At 32.7% G+C, this 25595-nt stretch overlaps 1 protein-coding gene across 1 annotated transcript; it reads right to left on the reverse strand.

The window, feature by feature from the left end:
- Window positions 1-474: 474 nt before the first annotated feature.
- On the reverse strand, window positions 475-7907 carry LOC142619765 (uncharacterized). Its single transcript, XM_075793039.1, has 6 exons — window positions 7230-7907; window positions 4561-5153; window positions 2599-2791; window positions 1965-2029; window positions 1574-1784; window positions 475-1101 (listed from the first exon to the last, which is right to left on the reverse strand). The coding sequence occupies exons 1-6, from the start codon at window positions 7425-7427 to the stop codon at window positions 739-741; spliced, it is 1623 nt and encodes a 540-aa protein (XP_075649154.1). The 5' UTR covers window positions 7428-7907; the 3' UTR covers window positions 475-738.
- Between the last annotated feature and the right edge of the window lie 17688 nt (window positions 7908-25595).

Genomic DNA, 25595 nt, shown 5'->3' on the forward strand with positions numbered 1-25595 from the left:
GGTGAGATATTATGATTAAAAAAAATACCAATAGGTGGAGATTGATAGACTATATTGTATTTTGTTACTTTTCAACGGCTTAAAACAAAAAGATTTAAGTAACTCTCATCAAATAATCAATTTGAGTAATATTTAACATATATACAAAGTGTTCATACGGTTTTTGAATAGTTATCTCCTACGACAAGCTGATTTTAGCATGTGGAAATACTGTGGTAATTATAAAGAGATATTGAGCTCAAGTAGCACATGTAATCAAGCTGAGTTTAGCAAGTGGAAATACTAAATAACAGAATTCTGCATCTAGTTAATTAATTGAACTGATTGAATTTTACGCACGAGTGTTTTCCCTTAACAAAGCACGCAAATCAAAAGCTTAAACTAATAAATGGAAATACCCAATAAATACACAAGCCTATAACCAAGCACGTACCCAATTGAAGCTATAAATGATAACCTATTTGCAGCTTACCATTGCTAGTTCAATTTCTTCCTAACCTTGAAATCTTATATTCATAATACACTTTGAACCAAATAACACAATAATACTGTTATCAAGATCATAAGAGGAGGTAAATTATGACTATCCTCAGTAATCAAATAATGATACATTTATTTTGTGGACTTCTGTAAACACCATCCAAAATGGGACATTTATGAGTAAATAATTGAGCTATGACTTACTCCTAAATAAAATATACATTAATCTGTATACATAAGAATAGAAAAAGAAACCTTCTATATCTGCTTATTTTGATTTTCCCAAAATTTCTTCTCCCACAGTTCCACTTGTTTTATTGAAGTTTCCTTTCTCTGCAGAAATGCATGAAGAGATGGAGGATCATATGGATGAGGCATAGTGCATGGGCTAGTGTACGTGGGACCATTTTCCATGGATTCCATAAAAAATTTCTTCTGCACTCCTTGTGCTGGACAAGCCATTGTCTCAGCACAGAGTTCAACAGCTTTTCTGGGTCTAATGGGCTTGAATGTTAAGAGCTTAGCATACTCATTTAAAAGATGAAACATGTAATCATATACATATTCCATCTTCAAGTCTTCTTGAATGAATTCGCTTGCTGCCTTCCCCATTCCTTGTGCCTGAGTAATCAAATAAAAATAAGTAATCAAGAAAAGGGAAAGGCAAATATGGAAATCAAAGTCAATTCAAAACTGTGTTTGAAATTTATTTTTGGTAACGTATCCTTCATATGTCCCATGAATTTTGTGTACTTGAGGTATGAATAGAAAGATATCAACAAAACAAGCATGGGAGCCTATAAGTTTTTAAGTAGTTGCTTATTGGCTTCTTATAAGTTATATGAGGCCTGTTTAAGTTCAAAACTCATTGTCTGAAATCATCCCCCTATGAAATTTTTTGGCACTGACAATACTTATTTGGTCATCTACTTGTGGACACCAATGGTCCAATGTACATACAGCAGACACCTAATCTAAACAATTTAAGAACCAACATTACACTATTTACTCTTCAAAATTTTGATAAATAATGACAAAGTTGGATGCAATTACACCAATGACATCTTCTCAACAAGCCTAAGTATGATATTACCTTTTGCTTATGGCTGTTGCCCCAGTCAACTGCGAACTTAATAGATTTGCATTTGTCATCATTCCTTACAGGCCAGTAGTGGTGCACTGGCATCAAACCTCTTGTGAAGAAATCATAGTAGTGGGGCTTCACAAGTAAGCTAACAGAATCACAAGCAAGAATGTATTTTTCACTGACAGACCAGGCGGAGCCTTCAATATAAATCTTATACCTGCGTTTGTAGTGAAAGGAAGAAACCATATTACTAATTGATAATGCACATAGTCAACAAAAAGAGATGATAAAGTGAACATGGAATTAGTAAAAAAAAAAAAAAATCATAAAAACTGAAAACTAAAGACAAGCATGTCATGCAAAAAAAGCAGAAAGAGGTTGAAATTTTTTGTCTCACCTATAATTGCATTGGCTAGCCAAGTCTGACTGTTTGTATCCTTCCTGTGATTCTCGGATCCAATTCTGTAAATGAACATCCATTATTGTACCAGTTGCTATACATAACAAATTTGCTCATCTTCATATGCTCATGAAGCATCCATTACTCTATCAATCACCATTAAACCCCTATTAACACGTTACTGGCATGCGAGAAAAGATCTACTTTTCTCTATGTAAATAGAAAAAGAGGACCCTCATCTTCTTTAAAGCTTATACTTTTAGGTTTGGCTTAAAAGTTTGGCTCCCACCTACACCATAAACTCATAAAGTTGCAAGTGGACTCCCAAGGCTTCACTGTGGGGTACGCCAAAAGAAGAGACAGCTTAGTTGCTTTCTATTCTTCAGTATGTATTTCTTCTTTCCAATAAGAACTTCATTTTAATTATACATTGGATACATTGGAGTAGAAGGGACATATGGCCTAGTTATAGGAGTGGCTAGGATAATTGTTTTTGTTCATCAATGCAACCATATGGTTGAAATTAATTGAAGAATCTAAGGTACAACACATAAGAAATTGTATCTAAGTTCTATCTATTCAATGATATACAAATAAAAGAAATTTGAAAGAAAGAAATTCAGAACGTTACCTGAGCATATACACGAGCATTCCAGTCTTGATTGTCAGAGACATTACATTTCATGAGTTCTTGCCTGATTAGAGCAACCGATGGATTACCCTTCCAGTAAGCATAAGGTTCCCTTGCCATCCATCCCATCCTCTTGTTGCCTTCTTTTAGATCATTCAACAAATGTTTCCAAGGCTTTATATTGATCTCAGCCCTAAACCAGTGCATGTCATGTTAGGACTTAGGAGGGAAGTGATAGAAAAGATAAATTGTTTATTAAGAAAAGATCCCTTCCTTGGATAATTAAAGAACATCAAATAGTTGCGCACATGCATGAACACCCACACACACAACGTATATGCATATATGTACCTATGGTTTTATTTTTAAAATGTCATTGAAAAAAAAATGTGCTTTGTTAGAAAGATATAAAGTATCACCACTTGAATGTTCTTGATTCAATTTCTCTTTTGAACTTTTAATATTTTAGTTATAATAAGATATCATCTTTCATATAAGATTATATGAATCTCAATGAGAAATTGTCATACAACATTGAGAATTTTAAATACTTGACTTTTATACCAAAAAAAGAAAGTACATTAAACATGTGTTCTTGACACATTTTAAACAAAGGAAGGGGGATTCGAACATTAGACATCTATCAAGAAATGTGTCCTTAAAAGTTCAAACCTCTTAAATATTTGAATTTAAAATACCTTTTAATGTTTTTTTTTTTTCTTTCGAGTATGAGCTCATAGACTTTAAGGGGTCAAAGTCTAAAATTTTAGTTTTCTTTATTAATTTTTGTAAAGCAGTTAATTTGTTTATTTTTTTCAAAGTCATACCATCCCCAACCCAATAGGTAGCTCCACCCCTGCTTAAATGGACTCTAGGGTGTATTCCAATGTTTATAATTAAGGAAGTGATGACAAGCTTCATAGTTTAGAATAATTATTCACTGTTGTGAGAGTACATTTTTTTTTTTTTTTTTATACGGGATCTTAGTATGTGAGTCTATAGTGAAATCTATCACTCAAGTGAAAAAGAGGAAGTACTAATCCCGTAAGTTTGGATAAGGACAAAGTTTTCTTCTAAATTAGTTCTCCTCCAACTTTCTATGCAGATGTTTATAAGACTATTCATATGTATTATTTAAATTCATGAGAAAAATACATGTATATGATCCTTTTAACCCCCGTAATAGTGCATCAGAGCAAAATTCCTCCAAACAAGTTTAGAGACAAACTTTTTAAAGTTAAATAATAACCTCTTAATAGTTTGAGGGGGTAAAGTGCAAGTATGAGATAGAGCGATTTATAAAAATATAATAAGTAGTGGTTTAAATGTGCTGAACTTATTGTTACTAAAATGAATAAATTTACCGGCACAGCATTTTTACGACAAACACTAAGTGACAAATAGTAATAGTATTACTACTAGAATTAGACGAGAATCAATAACAAATTACCACGTAAAATTTGTTTTGAAATTGTTGTCCTTCTCCAAAGCTATGGAAAAGAGTGAGCCATTGGATTTTGATTTGTAAGTGAGTGAAGCAAGCACAAAGCGGAGATTGTAAGAGCAATTGCAGCAGTGGAGCTAAAAAACTATATAGCCATTTTAGCTCCACTCAAACACAAAAAATCCTCTTGCAACAGTGGAGGTAAAGCAAAAAAATTTAGCTAAAGTGCTCATGTATCAATACATGAGCATTGTAGCTGAGAGCTATGAAAAAAAAAAAAATTTATTCACCTTTCCAATTAAATTGTGGTTGAATATTTTTTGGATAGTGAGATATATTATTTTATTATGATGTTTATATTATTTTATTGTTTTGAAAACTAAAATAAATCTACTGCTGTAACATGTTTTGTAAAATAAGTAAGTAAAATAAATAAAATAACTTTTTGTTGATCTAAATTGCTAAAATTTTAGCTTTACGGCTTTGGATGTTCTTAAGAGAGTCAAAAAAGGTCTTACCATCCCCAAAAGGACCAATCAGGGAAAACAATATCCAGTGTGTCATCATCCCCACAGTACCGAAACAGCGGAGGTGGGCCCGTGGAATTGGGCCCTTGATAGTCCTTCGTTTTGATGACAGGCCAGTCAACGCAATCAAACATCAGCTCCAAGTCAGGAATTTTCCCAGGGTACCTCCGCAGTAACTGTAGGATCCCCCACAGCGTAAAAACGTCTCTCGTCTGAAACGCCCTCCGAAATCTCTCCACGTAAGCCTTGCCCTTCACTATCACCAGCCTGAAATTCGCTGTCGCTTTAGCCCTTTCCAACATGTCCCTCGTGATCCCAGTGTGGGCCCAGGGCCGTAGATCTTCGTGGATCCAACGGAAGTAGTCTGGACACGTGGGTGGTGATGGACGGTCAGGATCTTCTTCTGGGTTGAATGTCGTTGGGTAGTTTGAAGGGCAGGTTCGTGTGAGGTTGTAAGCTGTACAGTTTAGTGGGATCGCAATTGGCTCTAAGGGCTTTTTAGGAATTTTTGGGATTCCTTGAGGGTATACGTGGGATGTTATAGTAGTTAGTTTTGATTCTGGTGCCGAATCGCCATCTATACCCTGAAACACGTAGCACAATGCTTAATAGTCAATAACACAAGAATAATTTAATTCTTACGCATGGTAAAAAATACTTCTTCAATTTTCTCAAGAAAACCTAAGGTAATAAAAAAAAATCAATTGCCTCAATAAAATAATAAGATAGAACATAATCAATCATTATCTTATGGACTTCTTGAACTTAGGCCTTAGTTTCACCATCCAAATGCAGCAGAATTTGACTTGAGAAATGAAAAATTCGATAATACCTCCACATATTTTGAACGTATTCATTGATTTCAGAATTGTTTTTTCTAACAATGAAGCTAATTGTCAAAACTTGCATATACTTCCTTTGGTTTCGTTATCATACAAAAGTTGAATTTATAAACTCTAACTAAACAGATACTAAAATCTAAATATAATCGAAATAAGAAAAAAAATAAGTACAACAAAAAATAGTATATAAAAGAATTATTTACGTCTGATTTTACTTTTCTTCAATGATAAGTACATAATTTACTCATTCATTCCTTAAATGTGTCATTAGAGGATTCTTTTAAAATAAAAAAGTAAACTAAAAAACTCATTTCATAAACAAAAGAACAACCAACAAGATTATCATAGAATATAGGAATGCCCTAAGCCCTTGTTATAAAGTCGTGAGAGTAATAAAATAATTTTGACTAACGACAATTATTTAAAATGAGAGTAAAAAGAGAAAGCAGTCCACAACTACTAGAACTATAGTAAATTACCATATTTCTTCAAACAGTATTCAACCTAGGAATAATTTTACTACCGACAAAGACAAACGCGCAATTTGTCAATTGTCACTGATCAAAAAGGCACAAGCTGTTTGATGACTTTGATCGCTAAACCAACAGCTTCTAGACACGTTTTATGATTTCATTCACTTTGTTTGCACTTTATAGTTTATTTACACAATTAGACTCACCAAATTTAAAATAAAAATAAAAATACCCAAAAGCCAACTCAATATTTTTAATGGAGATGTTCAGCTCTTCAGGGTTGTCTTCCTCCCCCATACGTTGTGTAACTATGGAAATTATCAACCAAAAAAAAAAATCAATGTTAAAGAGATAATTTTTTTTTTCTACCAGCTATATCACAGTTTATTAATGAGATATATATTTTTTCTACAACCTTTATCACAATTTATTAAAATGATAAGTTAGTATCACTTCTATCTATTTATATTATTACAATTTTTTTTACAACTTTTATCAATATAAGTTATGATTAGAATAATACAACTTTCACATATATCCATTACTACTATTTTGATATATTATTACCATTTTATGATAAATAATACGGTAATACCTCTCTCACATATTTCTATTGCTCCAATTTTTTATTTCACAACACTAAAAGTATTCCGCACGAAATTATGAAAAAAACTTGATCCTCTCTACTTCTTGAAAACAAAATGATACTACTGTACTAGTGGTACAACCTACAAGAGTTGACATCACTACGAGTTCATAATCACAGTCAGTGACTTTAGTACCATAACTATTATTACAATTTGCCTTCATGGCAAGTTGAAATGGTCGATTTCCATGTACCTATTATATTTGTTTGACTACTTATAACTCAGTACTTAGGTGGGTGGTGGGCCTGGTGGCCAAAAAGTTGCGAAAATTATTGGGGCAATAGACTTACTTGTGTCACTAATAGTGGTCCCCACGTGGTGACAAGTGTCCCCCATTAACGACTACCTCCTTTGTGGAAGTCTAAGACCGAGTGAGGTTGAGTAATTTAACAGCCAGACTTAACCGACACTCAAGCCGCGTGTTTAGGCCCAAAAAATCTATCTTGCCCTACAATAACACCCACCACGTGTAGTGTAGGCATTTACAGACACTACAACGTGTCGTTTTATGAACTTCTGAAACTCGTCGTTTCCATTGCGTTTCGGCTCCATAAGGTGGTGGAACCTCACCACCTCAAGTGCCGTTTCAATCGCGGAAGACAACGACGTGTCGTGTAAAACTTGTTTCACGAATAAAGTAAAAACACAATCATGGATAGTAGTAGAGTATTATAATATAATAATATATTAATACTTACAGTGGTGTAGAGCACGCGCGTGAAGACAAACGCGCCGGCGGCGAGGAAGAAAAGGAAGATGAAGAAAACAGAGGATCGGGCAGGAGCCTTCATAAATGGCCGCATGTCTGCGAAGTGACGATAAAGCCCCGACCTTGGCAAGAAATAACACCACTCAAACCTCTGATGCATATTGTAATTGTAATTGTCCTCTCTCATACTATGTTTCGAGTTTCATCATCTACACTCTTTCTGACAACAACTTCATTCAACTGGGTTTTGTTGGATTTGTTTGCTATGTTTTGGGAAAGCCTAAGTTAAGTTTCTCAACTGGGTTTATATGATCTACCTAACATTTCGGTTACTGTTGTTGTTGTGCAGGAAAAATGAACTTGATGTGTTGAGTTGTGTTTGGTAAGGATAACTGAATTTGCTTAGAACCAGAGGAAAGAATCAGAGGAAAAGTTAAATACACCGGCAAAAAACACAAGGCAAGGGAAATGCAAAGAGAGATATATGTTGGGTGAGAAAAAGTAGAGTATATGGAAATGATGAAAGAAAGAGTGGAAAATGTGAGAAGTGAGAACTGACCTCACAGGAAGTGAGAGGGTTTGTTCTATTTTAATAAGGAAACTTTTAGAGGTAGATTGAATCTCGTGAGTTAAATGTTACCTTTTTTTTCATTCAGTTTCATTCAGTGGGTAACAGAGTATAAAAAAGGACAACAGAGTTTCACTAATTATAGATCTAGGACAAAAGTGACAAAGAAGGAATAGGGCCAAATGTGTGAGCCCACACTAATTCAGCTTCTTCTTATATGTGCTTCACTAAATTTTTGGGTGCCAGTTATGTGACTGTTGAATTTGACATTCTATATGGTCTTATTAGTTTGATAGAAGCGATTTTGTTGCTTTATTTTGCATATACAGAACAGCATAGGAGGATACGAGGATTGTCTAAAATTTAGTTATAGAAAACTCCACGAGAGAAATATAAAAAATAAAAAAAAAATTCTAGAAATTGATTCTAATTTGGATGTCAAAAAAAAAAAAAAAAGGAAATGAAGAAGAATTCAATTTATAATTTTAAGTCATAAATCGAAAGAATAATATGATATTCAAAGCATTCACATGATCACTTTGAAGTAAAAAAAAAAATCACATATTTATATTTTAGCTATCTAATATTAAATTTTTAATACACTATACATATCACTTTACATTTTCGTATACATCCAATTAAAATATTTATCATAATTTTTTTTTCTTTGGCAAATAGAGAAAAAGGAGAGAGGATTTGTTTGAATAAAAAAAGAGAAGAAAGTTTTACAAAATATTCCACGTGATACTGTAGCATTTTGCAAAAGATAAAATATTTGAATTGTGTTAAAAACAAAAACTGGACTTGTAACCTTTTTTAATAGCATTGTGTTTCTTAATAGCATTCTTCTTTTTGCTTTTTTGGAGTAAAGGATTAAAACTTTATTTGTTAGAAGAAAGTGAACATAAACAGAAGTATAATAAATAGAGCATACATATTCAGTTTTGTAAAGTTTGGAAAACTTTTGCAATCAAAAGTCTTTTTTTTCTATTTAATAAAGAGTGGATGTAGAGCCAATTTTGTGAATAAAATTTGACTAAAATAGATGACGTGAACTACGGAGAATGTGACATGAACGCTCTCAATTATGATGCTTTTCAATTTCAATTTGAGTAAAAAAAAAAAAAGTTTTCAGATACTAAAAACAACCTTGCATCATAAATAAATTAAGGGAGATTATTACATTCATGAAATGACTTGTCTGTTTGCCCTCCCTCTGACAATAGGGCCCAGCCTCATATGAAAGGAGGAGACCACTAAACTTTTAATCGACCGACTAATAATTTTTAGTATATTAAAGACCATATTTTATTTTACTAGGTGATAGAAGAATTTCAAGAGGTGAAAATAAGAGTGATATTTTCCAACGTCTTGTCCCACATTTTTCACTTGCTCTCTTTTTGGGCTACCAACAAAAAGAGTCTTTCTATTCTTTTCTTCTTTTATGTGGATTAAAATACTTAGTATTTTAAAAAATAAAAAATCTCTAGTTACATACTTAATTTTTATTTAATTTTATTATTTAAGATTTTATTTTTGTTATTAAGAGTTGGGTTATCAGATAATGAATGAGATAAATTATTAGCTTAATATATATTTGAATAAATTTTATCTACTTGTTGTTGTAGATAAAAATTAGGTATCTTTTGAATTTAAATATTGGTTTTATCTCGTAAAGTCATCTATTTATATGACTTGATATTGATTAATAAAGAAATTAAAAAATATTATTAATATGATTGTAAGTTTTAATAATATAATATGAGTTGAAGTGGATTCTAATTAGATTAACTAGTTAAGTTTTTTTATATAAAATAAAAGATCTAACATTCGAAATATGCTACATCAAAAACCAGTTGATATTTTGATCTAATTACAAAGCCATAAAAGGTAATAATAATCATGGAGTGGATAGTGGACACTGGCATAGATTGATAACTTGGGTTGAAAAATAAAAACTATAAAATACAGAAGATAATTATATTATAAGACACTTCAAAACTGTGGTAACTTAGTCTTCTATATTTTAACTTTAATGGTGAATTTGGTAATTGTACTCTCTCATACTATGTTTCGAGTTTCATCTATATACTTTCTGACAACAACTTCACTCAAGCTTTTATTTTCTCAACTGGGTTTTGTTGGATTTGTTTGCTATGTTTTGGGAAAGCCTAAGTTAAGTTTCTCAACTGGGTATATATGATCTACCTAACATTTCGGTTACTGTTGTTGTGCAGGAAAAATGAACCTGGTTGAGAAAAAATGTGTTGGGTTGTGTTTAAGGATAACTGAATTTGCCTAGAATCAGAGGAAAAGTTTTGGGAGTACACTGACAAAAAAAAACAACAGGGAAATGCAAAGAGATATATTTTGGGTGAGAAAAAGTAAAGTATATGGAAATGATGAAAGAAAGAGTGGAAAATGTGAGAAGTGAGAACTGACCTCAAACGAAGTGAGAGGGTTTATTCTATTTTAATAAGGAAACTTTTAGAGGTAGATAGAATCTCGTGAGTTATATGTTACTTTCATTTTTCATTCAGTTTCATTCAGTGGGTAACAGAGTCTAAAAAAGGACAACAGAGTTTCACTAATTTTAGATCTAGGACAATAGTGACAAATAAGGAATAGGGCCAAATGTGTGAGCCCACACTTTTTCAGCTGCTTCTTATATGTGCTTCACAAAATTTTTGGGTGCCAGTTATGTAGCTGTTGAATTTGACATATTATGGATACGTTTAGCAACGTTGTTCTAATAATATTAATTATATTTTTTGAAAATATGTGTGAATGAAAAAGTGTGTAGAAATACGAGTGATATTGTTTAAACTCTAAAAATCATTGTTTAAAATACCTTACCAAACGCCTCAGTGTGGTCTTAGTTTGATAGAAGTGATATTGTTGCTTTCTTTTGTATATACAGAATAGCATACGAGAATACATGGATTGACTGATTTAGTTATAGAAAAGAGAGAAATTTAAAAAAAAAATCTAGAAAATGATTCTAATTAGAATGTCAAAAAAATAAAAATAAAAGAATAATAATTTAGATGTAATAAGGAAATGAAGAAGAATTCAATTTATAATTTTAAGTCTATAAATCGAAAGAACAATATGATATTCAAAGCATTCACATGATCACTTTGAAGTAAAACAAAAAAAAAAAATCACTTCTTTATATTTTAGCTACCTAATATTAAATTTTTAATACACCATATATATCACTTTACATTTTCGTATACATCCAATTAAAATATTTATCAGCTTCTCAAAAAAAAAATTAAAAAATTTATCATAAATATTTTTTTGGGGAATAGAGAAAAAGGAGAGAGGATTTGTTTGAATAAAAAAAGAGAAGAAAGTTTTACAAAATATTCCACGTGACACTGTAGCATTTTGCAAAAGATAAAATATTTGAATTGTGCTAAAAACAAAAACTGGACTTGTAACCTTTTTTAAAGTCTCTTAAGAGCATTCTTCTTTTGCTTTTTTGAAGTAAAGTATTAAAATTTTATTTGTTAGAAGAAAGTGAACATAAACAGAAGTATAACAAAGAGAGCATACATATTCAGTTTTGTAAAGTTTGGAAAACTTTTGCAATTAAAAGTCTTCTTTTTTTTTTTTTCTATTTAATAAAGAGTGGATGTAGAACCAATTTTGTGAATAAAATTTGACTAAAATAGATGATATGAACTATGAAGAATGGAACATCAATGCCCTCAATTATGATGCTTTTCAATTTCAATTTGAAAAAAAAAAAAAAGGTTTTGAAATACTAAAAACAACCTTGCATCCTAGGTAAATTAGGAGAGATTATTACCTTTATGGAACGACTTGTCTGTTTGCCCTCCCTCTGACAATAGGGCCAGCCTCATGTGAAAGGAGGAGACCACCAAACTTTTAATCCACTGACTAATACTTTTTAGTATATTAAAGACCATATTTTATTTTAATAGGTGATGGAAGAATTTCAGGAGGTGATAATAAGAGTAATATTTTCCTGCGTCTTGTCCCACCTTTTTCACTAGCTCTCTTTTTGGAGCTACCAACAAAAAGCCATTTCAGAGCTCTTTTGATATTCTTTCCTCTTCTATGTGTGTTAAAATACTTAGTATTCTAAAAAATAAAGTAAAAAAATTTTGTTACATGCTTAATTTTTATTTAATTTTTTTTATTTTTGTTATTAGGAGTTGGGTTATCAGATAATGAATAGGATAAATTGTTAGCTTAATATTTGGATAACTTTTATCTACATGTTGTTGTAGATAAAGATTAGGTTTCTTTTTAATTTAAATATTGGCTTTATCTTGCAAAGTCATTTATTTATATAACTTGATGTTGATTAATAAAGAAAGTTAAAAAAATATTATTAATATGATTGTAAGTTTTAATAACATAATATGAGTTGAAGTGGATTCCAATTAGATTAACTGGTAATTTTTTTTTATAAGATAAAAGATGACATTTGAATTATGCTACATCAAAAACTAGTTGATATTTTGACCTAATTACAAAGCCATAAAAGGTAATAATAATCATAGAGTGGATAGTGGACACTGGCATAGATTGATAACTTGGGTTGAAAAATAAAAACTATAAAATATAGTAAATAATTATATTATTAGACACTTCAAAACTATAGTAACGTAGAGTTTCAAAAAAAAAACTATGGTAACGTAGTGTTCTATATTTTAACATTAATGGTGAATTTGGTCATGAAGAAGGATATATTCTTTAATAAATATGGCTGGAAAAGTGGTAAATCTAATTAAATTCTACTCACTTGAATTTCAAGCTTTTATACCATAACATTTACGCCCCGTGTCGAAGTGGATATCTTTTGTACGAAATTTCTTTTGCATAGCCTTACATGATACATAAATTAACATAATATATTTTGTACGAAATTTCTTTTGTATAGCCCTACATGATACCTAAATTAACATAAAAGGGCTGCCTTAGTCGCCCTCAGCTACCTAGGCTCTTTGTGTTAGGCATGGCGCCATGGGGTACTTGTGACAATCAAATTAAATTTGCAAAGAAATTAGTTGTACTAGGGAGAGATTTTATCCACTTCTACTTTAAATGTTCTTACTTCTCATTTAATTTTTCGATCAACTTTTTTCTCCATTATAGTATCAGACATTGAGTAATGGAAAAGTAGGTGAAACCATTAGAGAATGCCATTTATTACTAAACACACCAAGAGAAATTCTTTATCATGATCTTTCTATTTATATTTGCAGTATGCTTTATGTAACCTTATCTTTATTGACTTATTTTGCTTTAAAAAAAAAAGTTATATCACCTACAAAAAGAAAACTTTTCTCAACAAAAACAAAAGTGTTAATACAAAATTATAATTACACCTGAAGATAAAAAAATAAAAAAAAAGTAAAATTTTAAAAATTGTACCGACCGTAAAAATTAAATTAAATTAAAGCTAAAACAAACATGTACTTTTTATTTTTAGAAGTATGAAGAACTATTCCTAGGTCTAAAAGATAAAAAGATCATCTTTGAAAAGCCTTTCTTTTATTGTTTTCTTTCCACCAAAATTTTCTCTTTTCTGGATATATAAAATTAGATTTTCTTTTGTTCAATTTTCATAATAATAGGAATCAAATAAGTTAAACAAAAGGGGACTCTTTATGTTAATAAGAAATTTTCACAGATTCAGATTTTGTTGTTTTGTTACATTGAAAAGAGGGATAGACCAATTATCTAAAGATTTTTCTTATAAGATTAAAGGTTTGTTTGGTTTGCGCGCGTTTGCGTCAGACACGCTTGTATTTGTTTCTGCGTTTGCAATTAGGCAAGTGAACCGTAAATTCATTAATGAACAGTAATTAAAAAATATATATTTTTTATTGTTTTCAGTTTTCAGCAAAATAAGCGATATTCAAATATACACTAAATTGAAATTCTCTATTTCCATTTATTATAAGAAAAACAAAAACCATGGACCATCCGAATTGGATTGATACACAATACTGGTAAATCCTATCAATATCATCTTTATAAGTGTAGTATAAATGTATAATTGATGAACTAGAATTTCCTTAAAAAAATTGATCATGAACTAGAATTTCCAGCAATTTGAGAGTAGGTTACTTGTATATGGTATACCATTAGTAATAATTATTTATTAATTGAAGTAGTAACATTGCCAACCTTTTCAGCTTCTTTTTTTTCTCTTCTTTATTTTATTTTTTGGGGAGTCTGTACTGTCTGCACAGTACCAGACCCATGCTTAGTGCAACAACACGTGGGCAACGCACAAGGGAACGAGAGCCCCAAAGCAAGCCACTCTGCTGGACTCTACCCTTTGAAATATGTAAATTTAATACTGTATATCAGCCCACATGTCTAAATATGAAATATTAAACACATACTTCAACTAATCAATGAGTTAGTGCAGGTGCAACGTTCAGAGATAGGTTTATCAAAAAAAAAAAAAAGTTAGTGCAGGCTGCAACAACAAGTGTTCTGTTAATGTCGAGCAATTGATAATAAATTATTTTTTAAAAATTTTGATACTATTTTTACAAAAAAAAAAAATTTGTTTCCCATAATTTTTTTTTTATAAATATTTTCTAAATCAATATTCTTAAGGTATTCGTTTACTTTTCCTTAAGAATAAAAGGTAAATCTTCAAGCATTAGTCTCCTAAACTAGGTTTTTTTAAGAATGTAAGAATGCTCTGGCTCTAGAATTCGCCTGTTGTTTTCTAAGAAAAGAACACTGTAAGGCTATTGCAATAATCCAAGTTACATGGGAGAAACAACTTCAGGATTGGTTTAAATTTATTCTGATGGTTCATCGCTTGAAAATCTAGGTTCTGCAAGGAGTGAAGGTCTTATTAGAAACACTTAATGAAGAGATTAAGGGTTATTCTAGCTAGAAGAATAGGATGTATAATAGGGTATCTACTGAGCTTTGGGCTCTTAGAGATGTGTTAATTTTGGGTGTACAACAAAATATCCGAAACTTAGAAGTAAAACTTAATGCTAGTCTAGAAGTCTCTTTCATGCACATTAATGCAATAATTAACTTTATATCATCCTCCATCTTTTGTACTACCTTTGATGTTTTTAGCTCATTTTGGTCTATGCTATGACCATATATGATATATGTAATATAGATACTCATACTTCTTAATATTTGAATTAATTCCAGTTTCTGATAATAATAAAAACATCCAACAGTAAGATAAAAACAATTCATAAATCAGTATGAGTTTAGCCACAATATTTTCATATTTTTAAGAGGCAAACTTGAGTGTGAATGTGTGATTTAAGAAGAGAGCGTGACAAATTATGATATTTAGTATTTTTAATGGGTATTCTTTTTTTAATATAGAAATTTATAATTAGTGTTCTAAGTGATTCTCTTTGATCCTCTTTAAATATGGTTTTGGGGACAGGTTTGAAAATAACATAAAAGTAGTAAAAGAGGATGGCCAACATGTATGGGCAGTTTCCTCTCATTCGGCAATATATGGATTTGACAACCATTTTCTAAAAAAAAAAAAAAAAAGGATTTGACAACCCACCTACTCTTTGGATAAGAATTATATAGTGGTTCATCAAAAATAGAAAAAGAAAAAGAAAAGAAATAGAATGATGTAGTGGGGAAAGTTTTTCATTTCTTCAGCGCAAAAAAAGAAGGTTTAGGCTGAGTTTGGATACGGATGAAAAATGAAAGCATCTGCGTTCAGCGTTTTTTTTTTTTTTTTTTTTTTTTTGCCCTTCTGCTTCACGCGTTTCATAGGAGAAGCGGCTACTGTTCATGCTACTGTGCATGAACAGTAGCCGATTTTGTTGACTTTCAGCAAATTTGTGGGTCCCGTGTACTGTTCACGGACCCACAAACTTCACTTTTCAGAATTTTTAAAATTAAAAATAGGACCCACGGCACTATTTATACATTTAAAAATTATTTTGATACAGTGTTTTCAGTTTTCAGTTTTCAGTTTTCAGCAATAAGCTTTATCCAAACGGACCCTTAATTCGTTTGGTCTTCCTTTCCAAAGAGTATAAACTTTCTGAATACAGAATAATTTTAGTAAAATATTATTAGGTATTTGGTATAATATATAAAATATTCCAAGCACAAACTACCAAAATTGGTACCTCAGTCATCAAAATATTCATTGTTGAAAGTTCAATAATCAGATCACTAACACTTAAGGTGGTCGCTTAAAGTAATCACTTTTAATTCTTAAAAAGCTTCTTTTTAGGAAATAATCCCAAAAAAACTTAAAGCAATCACTTTTTGTCCTTAACAAGTTGAAGTAATCGATTTTAGTTTATAACAAATTTAAAGCGGTCGCATCTAGTCCTTTTAAATGACGATATATCAATCTTAATTTGGCTACGACATATAAGAGACTAAAAATAATTACTTTAAACTTTAGAGTAATGCTTGTTACACATACCCTATTACATATGATTGTAGTTCAAACAATGTAACAGTTTTTTTTTTTTCTTTCTTAATCCTTTGGGTCCAAAATAACTCGTATACTAAACCTGAGGAACTAATGGTGTATTATTTCATTATAAAAAAAAAAATGGTGTATTATTTTATTTATTTGAGCCTTTCTTTTTATGTCTTGTGTAGTGGAGAGGGTTATTGATGAGTTGGCAAGTCTGGTTTCTTTTTTACCTTGGGTCCCACGTGTTTGCAAGACTTGAGGCTTTTGTCTTATAATGAGTTGGGCTGCTCTTTGCTTCACATAAAGTATTTACCTATAAAAGCTTGGGCTTTCAAAAAGTTTTGTTTAGACTCCATGACTTTGTAATTTAATTAAGCCCAAATAATTTAGCCCAAGACCCACTCTTTTTGTTTGTAAAATGTGCTAATATGGAATGAGCTGCCCAATAAAATTGGGCCAAATGAAATGAGAAAAATGTAAACTAAAATATATGATTAACCAAAAACTTAGTTTGCATGCCAATTTTTATTTATTTAGTTTTTATATAGGTATATCTTTTACCAGAAACTTTATTTTTTTTTTTTTTCCTAATAAAAACTTAGATTGCACGAGGATTTAAACTTTTTACGTCTCCGTTAAAAACATAAAAAGTTGCAAATCAACCTAAAAGTTGGTTAATATGGATAGATCTTATATACATTAAACTATATATATATATATAAAATGAAACACTACATGATGGCAAAGCAGGGCCGAAGGTTGGTGAGGGGACAATTTTTGGACATTTATGTCAATGACTATTGACGAGAGTTTTTTAAGATTGCGATTTTCTTTTAAAACAATTATGCGGCTGAATTTCATATTTTATGTATACAATTAAGACAAAGACCTTTTACTTGTTTGATCAATTAGCACAAAACCCTTCTCCAGAATGTGCTGGAGTTAATCAAAACTTTGATTGGATCTTATGCTCAAGCCCTATACAGTATTCTCATGCAAGAAAAACAAATTCCTTCAAAAATTTGAAAGGAAAAAAATAAACTAATTAAACTGAAGAAAATGAGAAATTAGTGAAGCCCCATTAAGCAAAATTATATTTATTATTTACAACATTTTTTTTGGAGGGAATTTTAACTTATGGTGTCCGCTCCTGATGATAGCTCTTTATCATCAAATTAAGACATCAATCGGTTTTTGGTGTAGATAAGAATTAAACCCCAGATTTATTATTCAACCATCAGAGATTTTACCAGTTAAGCTACTTGAAAACTTCCATCCAACATAAATTACTGTATGTCTTGACTCTAGAATCGCATTATACAAAAACTTTATTATAAAATAAATTCAAAACTAGGTGCAACAAACAAAGCAACAAAAAACTTCAAAAAATAGATAATGATTTTTGTTTTTACATAGTATTGTGGTGCGATAACGCCTTAAAATGTATACTTGTTATATATTTATGTTGGCGTGATCTCCTTATTATTATGCTTAATTTGTATAATTAAGTCATGATTTGCATTAATCCCTATTATTTATCTTTACATAATTTCTTGAATAAGATGCAATTCATTGTGTGTAATTTTCTACTTTCAGGAAATCATGTGAGAAAGATGAGTTTACAGAAATTTGTGAGAGAATAGAGGCCAAACTAAAATTAAGGAGAGCTAAAGGACCATGTTTAAATGTCTAAGAAGGTGCAGCTGGAGTGCTTGGATCATTTATCATGATTGGAAGTTTCAAATAAGGAAAGAAATCAAATAGGCAGGATCTGAAAAGGAAAAATCTGATCTGAGCACAGATCAGTATTTTGGGCTTATCTCTCTCCTCAAAAATCCAATTGACACAAGGATAGATGGGTTGGAATCGTGACTTAATTATCTACAACCTAGTTTTGAGGTTTTCGAAATTCTCAATTTTTGAAGGCCAAAATTAACTCACAAGTTACAGCTGTAAACTTGGACGGAAATTAAAATAGTAAAAGTTTTATTTTCTTTGGACACTTTTATATTAGGGTTTTGTAGGGAGGCTGAGAGAACGAATTTTGGGCAAAGAAAACTTGTATTTTTCCTTTCTCTAATGGCCGCCTAAACTCTTTTCTAGGGCTAGGGGTTATGTTTCTTTTATACGGTATGAATATTCAATGTGATTCTTTCTAAGATTTTATCAACAACATATTTAATTGTTCAATTAGATTTCTTTTGATGTATTGGTTCTTCCATGCTTTCAATAAGTTCAATCATGTTTTTCTTATTGTTTAGATGAATTTATAATAGTTTCAAATAGAAATCAGATTTTAAAGTGAATGAGTTTTTCTGAAAAACTTTTCTAACCGCATTATTAATCGAGGTTATCACGCGTTCTTGAATTGTCTCAGTTCAACCGAATCATAAGTTTTTAATTGTATAAGAACAGTCAATTATGAAATACATATTTTCTTAAATCACAAAGAATCCCATATCGATATAGGGAAACACCTCGATGCCCTAGTATTTACATTTTTGATTTAAATCGGCTTTTATTAATATTCTTGTTAACAACACCAAGCAAAAGTACTTTTCTTCTTCACCCAAATTGTTTTTTTAATTATATTGTCTTTGAATTTACCCTGCTCCTTGTGGTTTGACCTCGGTACTCCGAGAATTATATTGCTACGATCTCCTGCACTTGGGAGTGAGCAAGCATAGTGTAGAGTGTCTTCTTCTTTTTCTTTTTTTTTGTTGAGAATCTTGTAGAGTTTCATTGTGTTAGCATGAAAGCTTTCCCTCTAGTAAAAAAACCATTATTATAACTATGATCATTATGCTCCCCTAAGAAACATTTCGAATTATGACCATATTCCTTAACCTAAATTTCACAAAAACAAGTATGATGATAACAATTCTTGGATCCAAGTTCACCAAGCTATGTAAGAAGCATGAAGCAACTCGTAAAGCCCTACGCAAGTGGAACAGAGAAGTCTTTGGGCACTACCAATCCAGAATTAATGACCTAATCCAAAAGATCATGATTGTTCAAGGCATGAATCATTCTAAGCATAAGGGAACAATGAGCCTAGCCTTCAAGCCAAATTGTTTGAATGGCTAGTGCATAGTGAAGTTTTGTGGAGGAAAAAATCTAGGGAGCTTTGGCTCAAGGTAAAGGGTGAGAACTCATCTTTCTTCCACCTATCAACTATCATTCGAAGGAGACAAAACAATATTGATGCCATTAGGGTCGATGATGGGACATGGGTCACAGGATCAAGAAACATTAGACATTTCTTCCTGGACAAATTCAAAGACCAATTCTCAGAAGAAGAAGTTTCTTTCCCTAATCATCTCAAAAATCTCATTCACACAACCATATTTGAAGAAGACAATGAGTGAATCTGCGCCATTCCCCCTCCCAATGAAATCAGGCCAACCCTCTTCAAGATGCAAGATCTCAAAGCCCCTAGGTCGGACGACTTCCTTGTGGCTTTTTACAAAGCTTATTGGACTATAGTGGAGGAGAATGTCATCCAAGTAGTCTCCCCCTTCTTCTGAGGCAAATCTATGCTCAAGGGGATCAATAGCTCCCTTATCATCCACATCCCAAAGGTACCCAATCCTTCATTCTTCAATAATTACTGTCTTATCAGTTTATATAACGTGGTTTAAAAGATTATTTCCAAGATTGTAGTCTCTAGAATTAGACCTCTCCTCCCAAAGCTTGTCTTTACAACTCAGTCTGCATTCATTCCGGATAAATGGATTACAGAGAACCAAGTGTTGGTCCACAAACTAATTCACAGCTTCAAAACTAGAAAGATCAAATCTGGGCAAATGGCTATAAAGCTTGACCTCCAAAAAGCTTACGACATGGTCAATTGGACCTTCCTCAAAATTTTGCTCTCTAAATTCGGCTTTTGTGATGTCTTTGTGAGATGGATCCTTGCCTGTGTTACTTATGTTTCTTTTGAGATGCTTGTGAATGGAGGAAAAGAAGCACAATTCAAGCCAACTAGAGGCTTAAGACAGGGCAATCCCTATCATCCTACCTCTTCATCATTAGTTAGTAGATCCTATAGAGAATCATTGAGCACCAATTCTCTATTAAAAACCTGGTTGGTGTTAAAGCAAGCATAGGTGCTTCGCCAATTACACATGTCATGTACGTCGATGACATTGTGCTGGTCTCCAAAGCCACTAGAAAGAATGCCTCAACCATTATTGAATGCATTGACAAATACTGCATATGGTTTGGCCAATGTTTGAACAGGGCAAAATCTAGAGTCTTCTTTTCAAAGCACACACCCCATCAATCCCAAAGAGCCGTCAAGCACATTCTCGAGATGAAAAGGCTCAAGTAGGATTTTATCTATTTAGGTGCACCTCTCTTCCTTTCCGGATTCCCCTCCAAAGATTTCAAATACCTTATTGACAGACTTGAAACCAAGCTCAAGGGCTAGAGAAGCAAAACACTATCCTGGGCAGTAAGAACCACCCTTATAAAGTCCATCGTGCAAGCCATCCCCAATTATGCAATGTCTTCCTTCAAAATCCAATTAGGTGTCTGTGATAAGCTCGATGCCCTGTCCCACAAATTTTGGTGGAAACCAAAAACCCCTAATAGAAAATTCCTAGCATTAACAGCTTGGGATAATGTTTGCAACCCCACTTGCAAAGGTGGCCTTGGGTTTAGAAAAGCCAAGGATTTCAACGATGCTCTCCTAACTAAATTAGCATAAATGATTGCATAAAAAAGGGATAACCTTTGTATGTCCATTCTAAGGGCCAAGTACAAAGTTAGTCATATCTTGCTACAAAATGACCCCCATCAAAAGCTTCTCCAGTTTGGAGAGCCATTGAAGGTGCAAAGAAGTTAATCATTAAAGGGGCCTGCTATCTAATAGGGGACGGTTCTACTATTAACGTTTGGTTAGATCCTTAAGTCCTCTGGCTCCATAATTTCACTCCAAAACTTTTGCAAGCAACATATGTAGACACTCCAATGATGGTATCCATGCTTATAGACAACACAACTAATCACTGGAAGGTTGGCATGATTAATGATCTCTTCGAGCCAGCTTCAGCTCAAGCCATCCTCTTTCTCCCTATTCCCTTAAGATCCAGAACCGATAAGCTAATATGGATCCCAAATTCTAAGGGAGTTTTCTCCGTGAAGTCAGTATACAGAGCCAACCATGATTTTGGAGTAAGCAGCTCACTAAGCAAAGGCCAATGGAAAGGTCAATGGAAGATCAAAACTCCAGAGAGAATCAAAATTCTACTTTAGAGGGTGGTAACCAATTCTCTGCCAATCAGAGACATCCTGCATCGAAGGCTAGAATCCATTAACTCTGCTTGTGTCCATTGCAGCAATGATATTGAATCTATATGTCACATATTCTTCACCTGCCCAATTGCTAAAGCCATTTGATTTGCATATTGCTAGGGTTTCAAAACTGATTCACAACACGACCATAGCAATTGTGATATAATCAAACTCATTCTCGACCCCCTATCTTTTACCACCCTTGACATTGAGCAATGATGCGTATCTTCATCTATGTCATTCGTTGTAGTTGAAATTTGGACCTTAAGTAATAGAACATTGTTTCAAGGAGAAATTGTTAACATCCACGCATGCTTAGAGCAGAACCCTCGAATTCTTTGCTGCTACCCGATCTGCCACCCAGATGTCCTCCCCATCATTGGCTCAAAGATGGAAGCCTCCTCCCCCTGGCACTATCAAGCTGAATGCCAATACTGCAGTCAACCCATCGAGAACTGCCCTTGCAATAGTAGCGAGAGACTTTTTTGGCAAAGTGATCAAGGTCTGGGCCAAGCCTCACCGTAGCTGTCTCTCCATCCAAGCAGAAGCAAGTGCCATTCAAAGCGCTAGCACAAGTGCATCACACGAGTTAGTGATTAGTAATATGAAAAAGCTAAAGACGTTTGATTATTAGTTGACCTTATAATACTTTGTCTTGTCACGTCACTTTCGAGGTCTAACGATTTTCCACATTATAATGATTTTATTTATTTATTAAATCACGAAATACCCTTAAACCCAACCAATCCTTCTAAAAGATGCAAATGATGCAAATTAACATATCGTCACTCACACACCTAATCAGAACTTGCATTTCATCATAGCATCCATGAGATTAGTCTAGGTATATCAATTAGCATTTATCTGCAAACTGCATCCATTGTAATCACTATCAATGGAGAGGAAAAATTATATCTGTATTACATTGAATTTTAACATTATTTGTATTATATTGATCAATGTAATCATGTGTTAGAAATTAATTGACCAAAGATACAACATGTTTTGCTACATTTACATATTTACATATCAATATGACGAAATCAAAACATACAAAGTAAGGTATTCAATTACTAAAAAAAAGTTAACAATGCTCAAATCTCCAAGTACAACACACTTCCGATGGTTGATGCTAACTGTGGGGGGTAAAAAGATCCTGATGGGAACATGGGCCTTTTGGGCCGTGTTAAGGAGGGCCGACCTGACCCTGGGTTTAGAAGTTGTTAATACTATGGGTCGGCCCATGCGCCGAGGGTCCGAGGACCCAGCCGAGGGTGAACTTACCCTCGGACTGACACCAGAGAACCCAGGACTTCATGGTACAGGTTAGGGAATGACACGGTCAAGACCAATGGTTAAAACGGGTGAACCCTTGAATGCCCCAGAAGCACCAGTGTTGAAGAAATGTCAAAGACAAAGGCTGCTACCTCCACATTAAAGACCCTGCACCTACCACCCTGGCCGCATTAATGGGGAGGTGACACTTGAACAGTGGAAGGGAAACTTCTAGTTACTGTTCAAAGGCACTAAGAAAAGAAATATCTATACTAAGGGAGGAGTTGGGGGCAACACGTGTATAAAGTATTAAGAAGAAGAGTATTTAAGGGAGGACCTAGAACAGAAATGAGGACGGAACTTTTTGTAACCTAAAAAGAAAAAAAGACAAAGAGAGAGAGATAATATAAGAACAGCTCTCGGCTTACGTCCGAGGAGACCTATTTCCATTACTCTTTGCTGTTTCCTAATACTGGCAATCTTTAGTTTGTCATTTAATCTTCACTCACTTCTAACCTGGGTTTCAAGCCCACTCTCTACAAATTTTCATTGTTTAAGGCTCATTGGGCCTGAGCCCATAACTGTTCTTGGGTCCAGGTGCAATTGTGCACTTATGCTAACATACTCATGGCACTCTAATAACTCATAGCAATGATAATTCTCGTGCTTGTCATTGCCAGCACCCATGACTAAGTAGAGGTGTATGTGTATCTAATAAACATGACAATAGGAATAAGGGCACAAATTAAAAATAAAAACACAAACTTAAGCAAGTAAACTAAGTTTAACCACACTTAGTTCCTCTTATTTGACTTATGAAAGAACCCAAAGTATAATAATTCTTGCACTATTGTTTATATTTATATATATATATATATATAAAAGTATGATTTGTACTGTTATATAATTAAATCGGCTCAATAAATTATATAGTCCAAAAGTATAGTAAACAGGACTCAAATTGTCGAAGGCATAGATTATATCGTCAGAAAGTGATATTTCTTCAAACTGATACATCCAAAAATTAATAAGATAGGCTCACAATGGACCCTTGCATCATGACTATGAACCAAATGCATATGTAGAAATGAAAAACAACAAATTCTTTTCTTTTATTTTTCCCCTAAGAAATGATTGTATTTTATGGAAATAAAAGGCTGACCAATTACAAAGCCAATTACATAAAAGCAGAAGCTACTAGCAATATTCAACTACAAGAAAATTGACAAGAAGCTGCAAGATGTGAATATATTAAAATACAACATTTAGAATTTAATCTTTTACACAAAACAATAGTACTGTGTAAGTTAAGGCCAAAACAATAGGTAAAAGGAACAATAGATCCAAACAAGATCTTAATGACCTCCCAATTGTCAATAACTTTGATTTTATAAGCACAAGCTTTCGAAATTTTCTATTAAAAAAAAAGACAAGCAGTGAGTTAGCACAATTGAAACAAAACTATTGAAATCTACTAATTTATAATAGCAAATCTCAATAAATATTGTTCTCACAAAAGACCACAGTTTAACATAAAATTCTAACAGTTCTAGAACTTGTTTGCACTTTGCAAATAGTTGTCAGGCTTTCCAAACATACCCTATACTTTTCAAACTGAAAGGCCAGCACATTGTAAGCACTTAAATTATTTACATTTGAAATCTACTTTTTGTAGAACTTGCATTTTCAACATTGTTAGTTAGGCAAGGAATCCATAAAAATATTTTAAAAACTTAGACTAACACATTAGCACGCTCAAAACAGGTAAGTTCCTAGCAGAATCAACTTTATTGGTCTAGCCTTGTTATAAGCAGATAAGTCCAGGTTTGCCCAATAGCACTGAATCATGGTTTAATTTAAATATTACCATTGACCTATTTGATATTGTGAAATCAAAACTATGTTTGCAACTGCTTTAATACATAGGTCAATGAGTTGACTAAATGACGAAGGATGTTACATTTGTGTTGGGAAGAAAACGACCCAGATATGGTGGCTCCAATAAAACAGAATATTGATAACATACACCCAAAAAATGAGAGAGATTATGAAGATATGGCAAGGGTTATCATTCCCTTCCAACAGCTTGTAGTCTTAGCCCCTACAAGGAAGAGAGCTAAATCTATTAAAAGATTTTGCATTGCATCAAGCACCTCACAAGGTTGTATGTCTAGAAGAGCATAAACTTTTACATAAAAGTTAAAACAAGCATGCTTTGTTTGTTTGCCTAGGTGATAAAGGACATGAAAATCAAACTTGAATTTTACAATGGTTTGGGGTTGGGAAGATAATGCAAGACAACTAGAACAAAATTAAAAAATATGAAATTAAAGGGATAGGAACCTAGGAATCAGCACTTAGGCTTGCTTGGAGTTAGCACCAAATGAGGAAAACCACTGGGACTCAATTCCTAGGGTTGGCTAGAGTCGACACTAGAGAAAAGAAACCAAAAGGCAACTTTTCATTCATCTCTAATGGTCTGTTTGGATGAACGGGGGAAGGAGGGGGAGTATAGTAGAGTTGGCTAAAATTAAACTAATTTTAGGCTAAATCTACTCTACTCTACTCCCCCTCCCTCCCGCTCAATCCAAACAGACCATAAATCTTTATCCAAAAGGAGTACAATAGTTTTCTTATATAGGAAACTAAACCCTAGTTCTAATTGGTGTAGAAAACCCTAATTGCCTTATTACAAAAATAACCTTGCTTTCAAATATTAAAATACTAATACCCTAATAAACTATTAGGACATAAAACATAAAAATACAATTGACTTGCAA

The sequence above is a fragment of the Castanea sativa genome, chromosome 12 (assembly GCF_040712315.1).
Source record: "Castanea sativa cultivar Marrone di Chiusa Pesio chromosome 12, ASM4071231v1".
Classification (NCBI taxonomy): domain Eukaryota; kingdom Viridiplantae; phylum Streptophyta; class Magnoliopsida; order Fagales; family Fagaceae; genus Castanea; species Castanea sativa.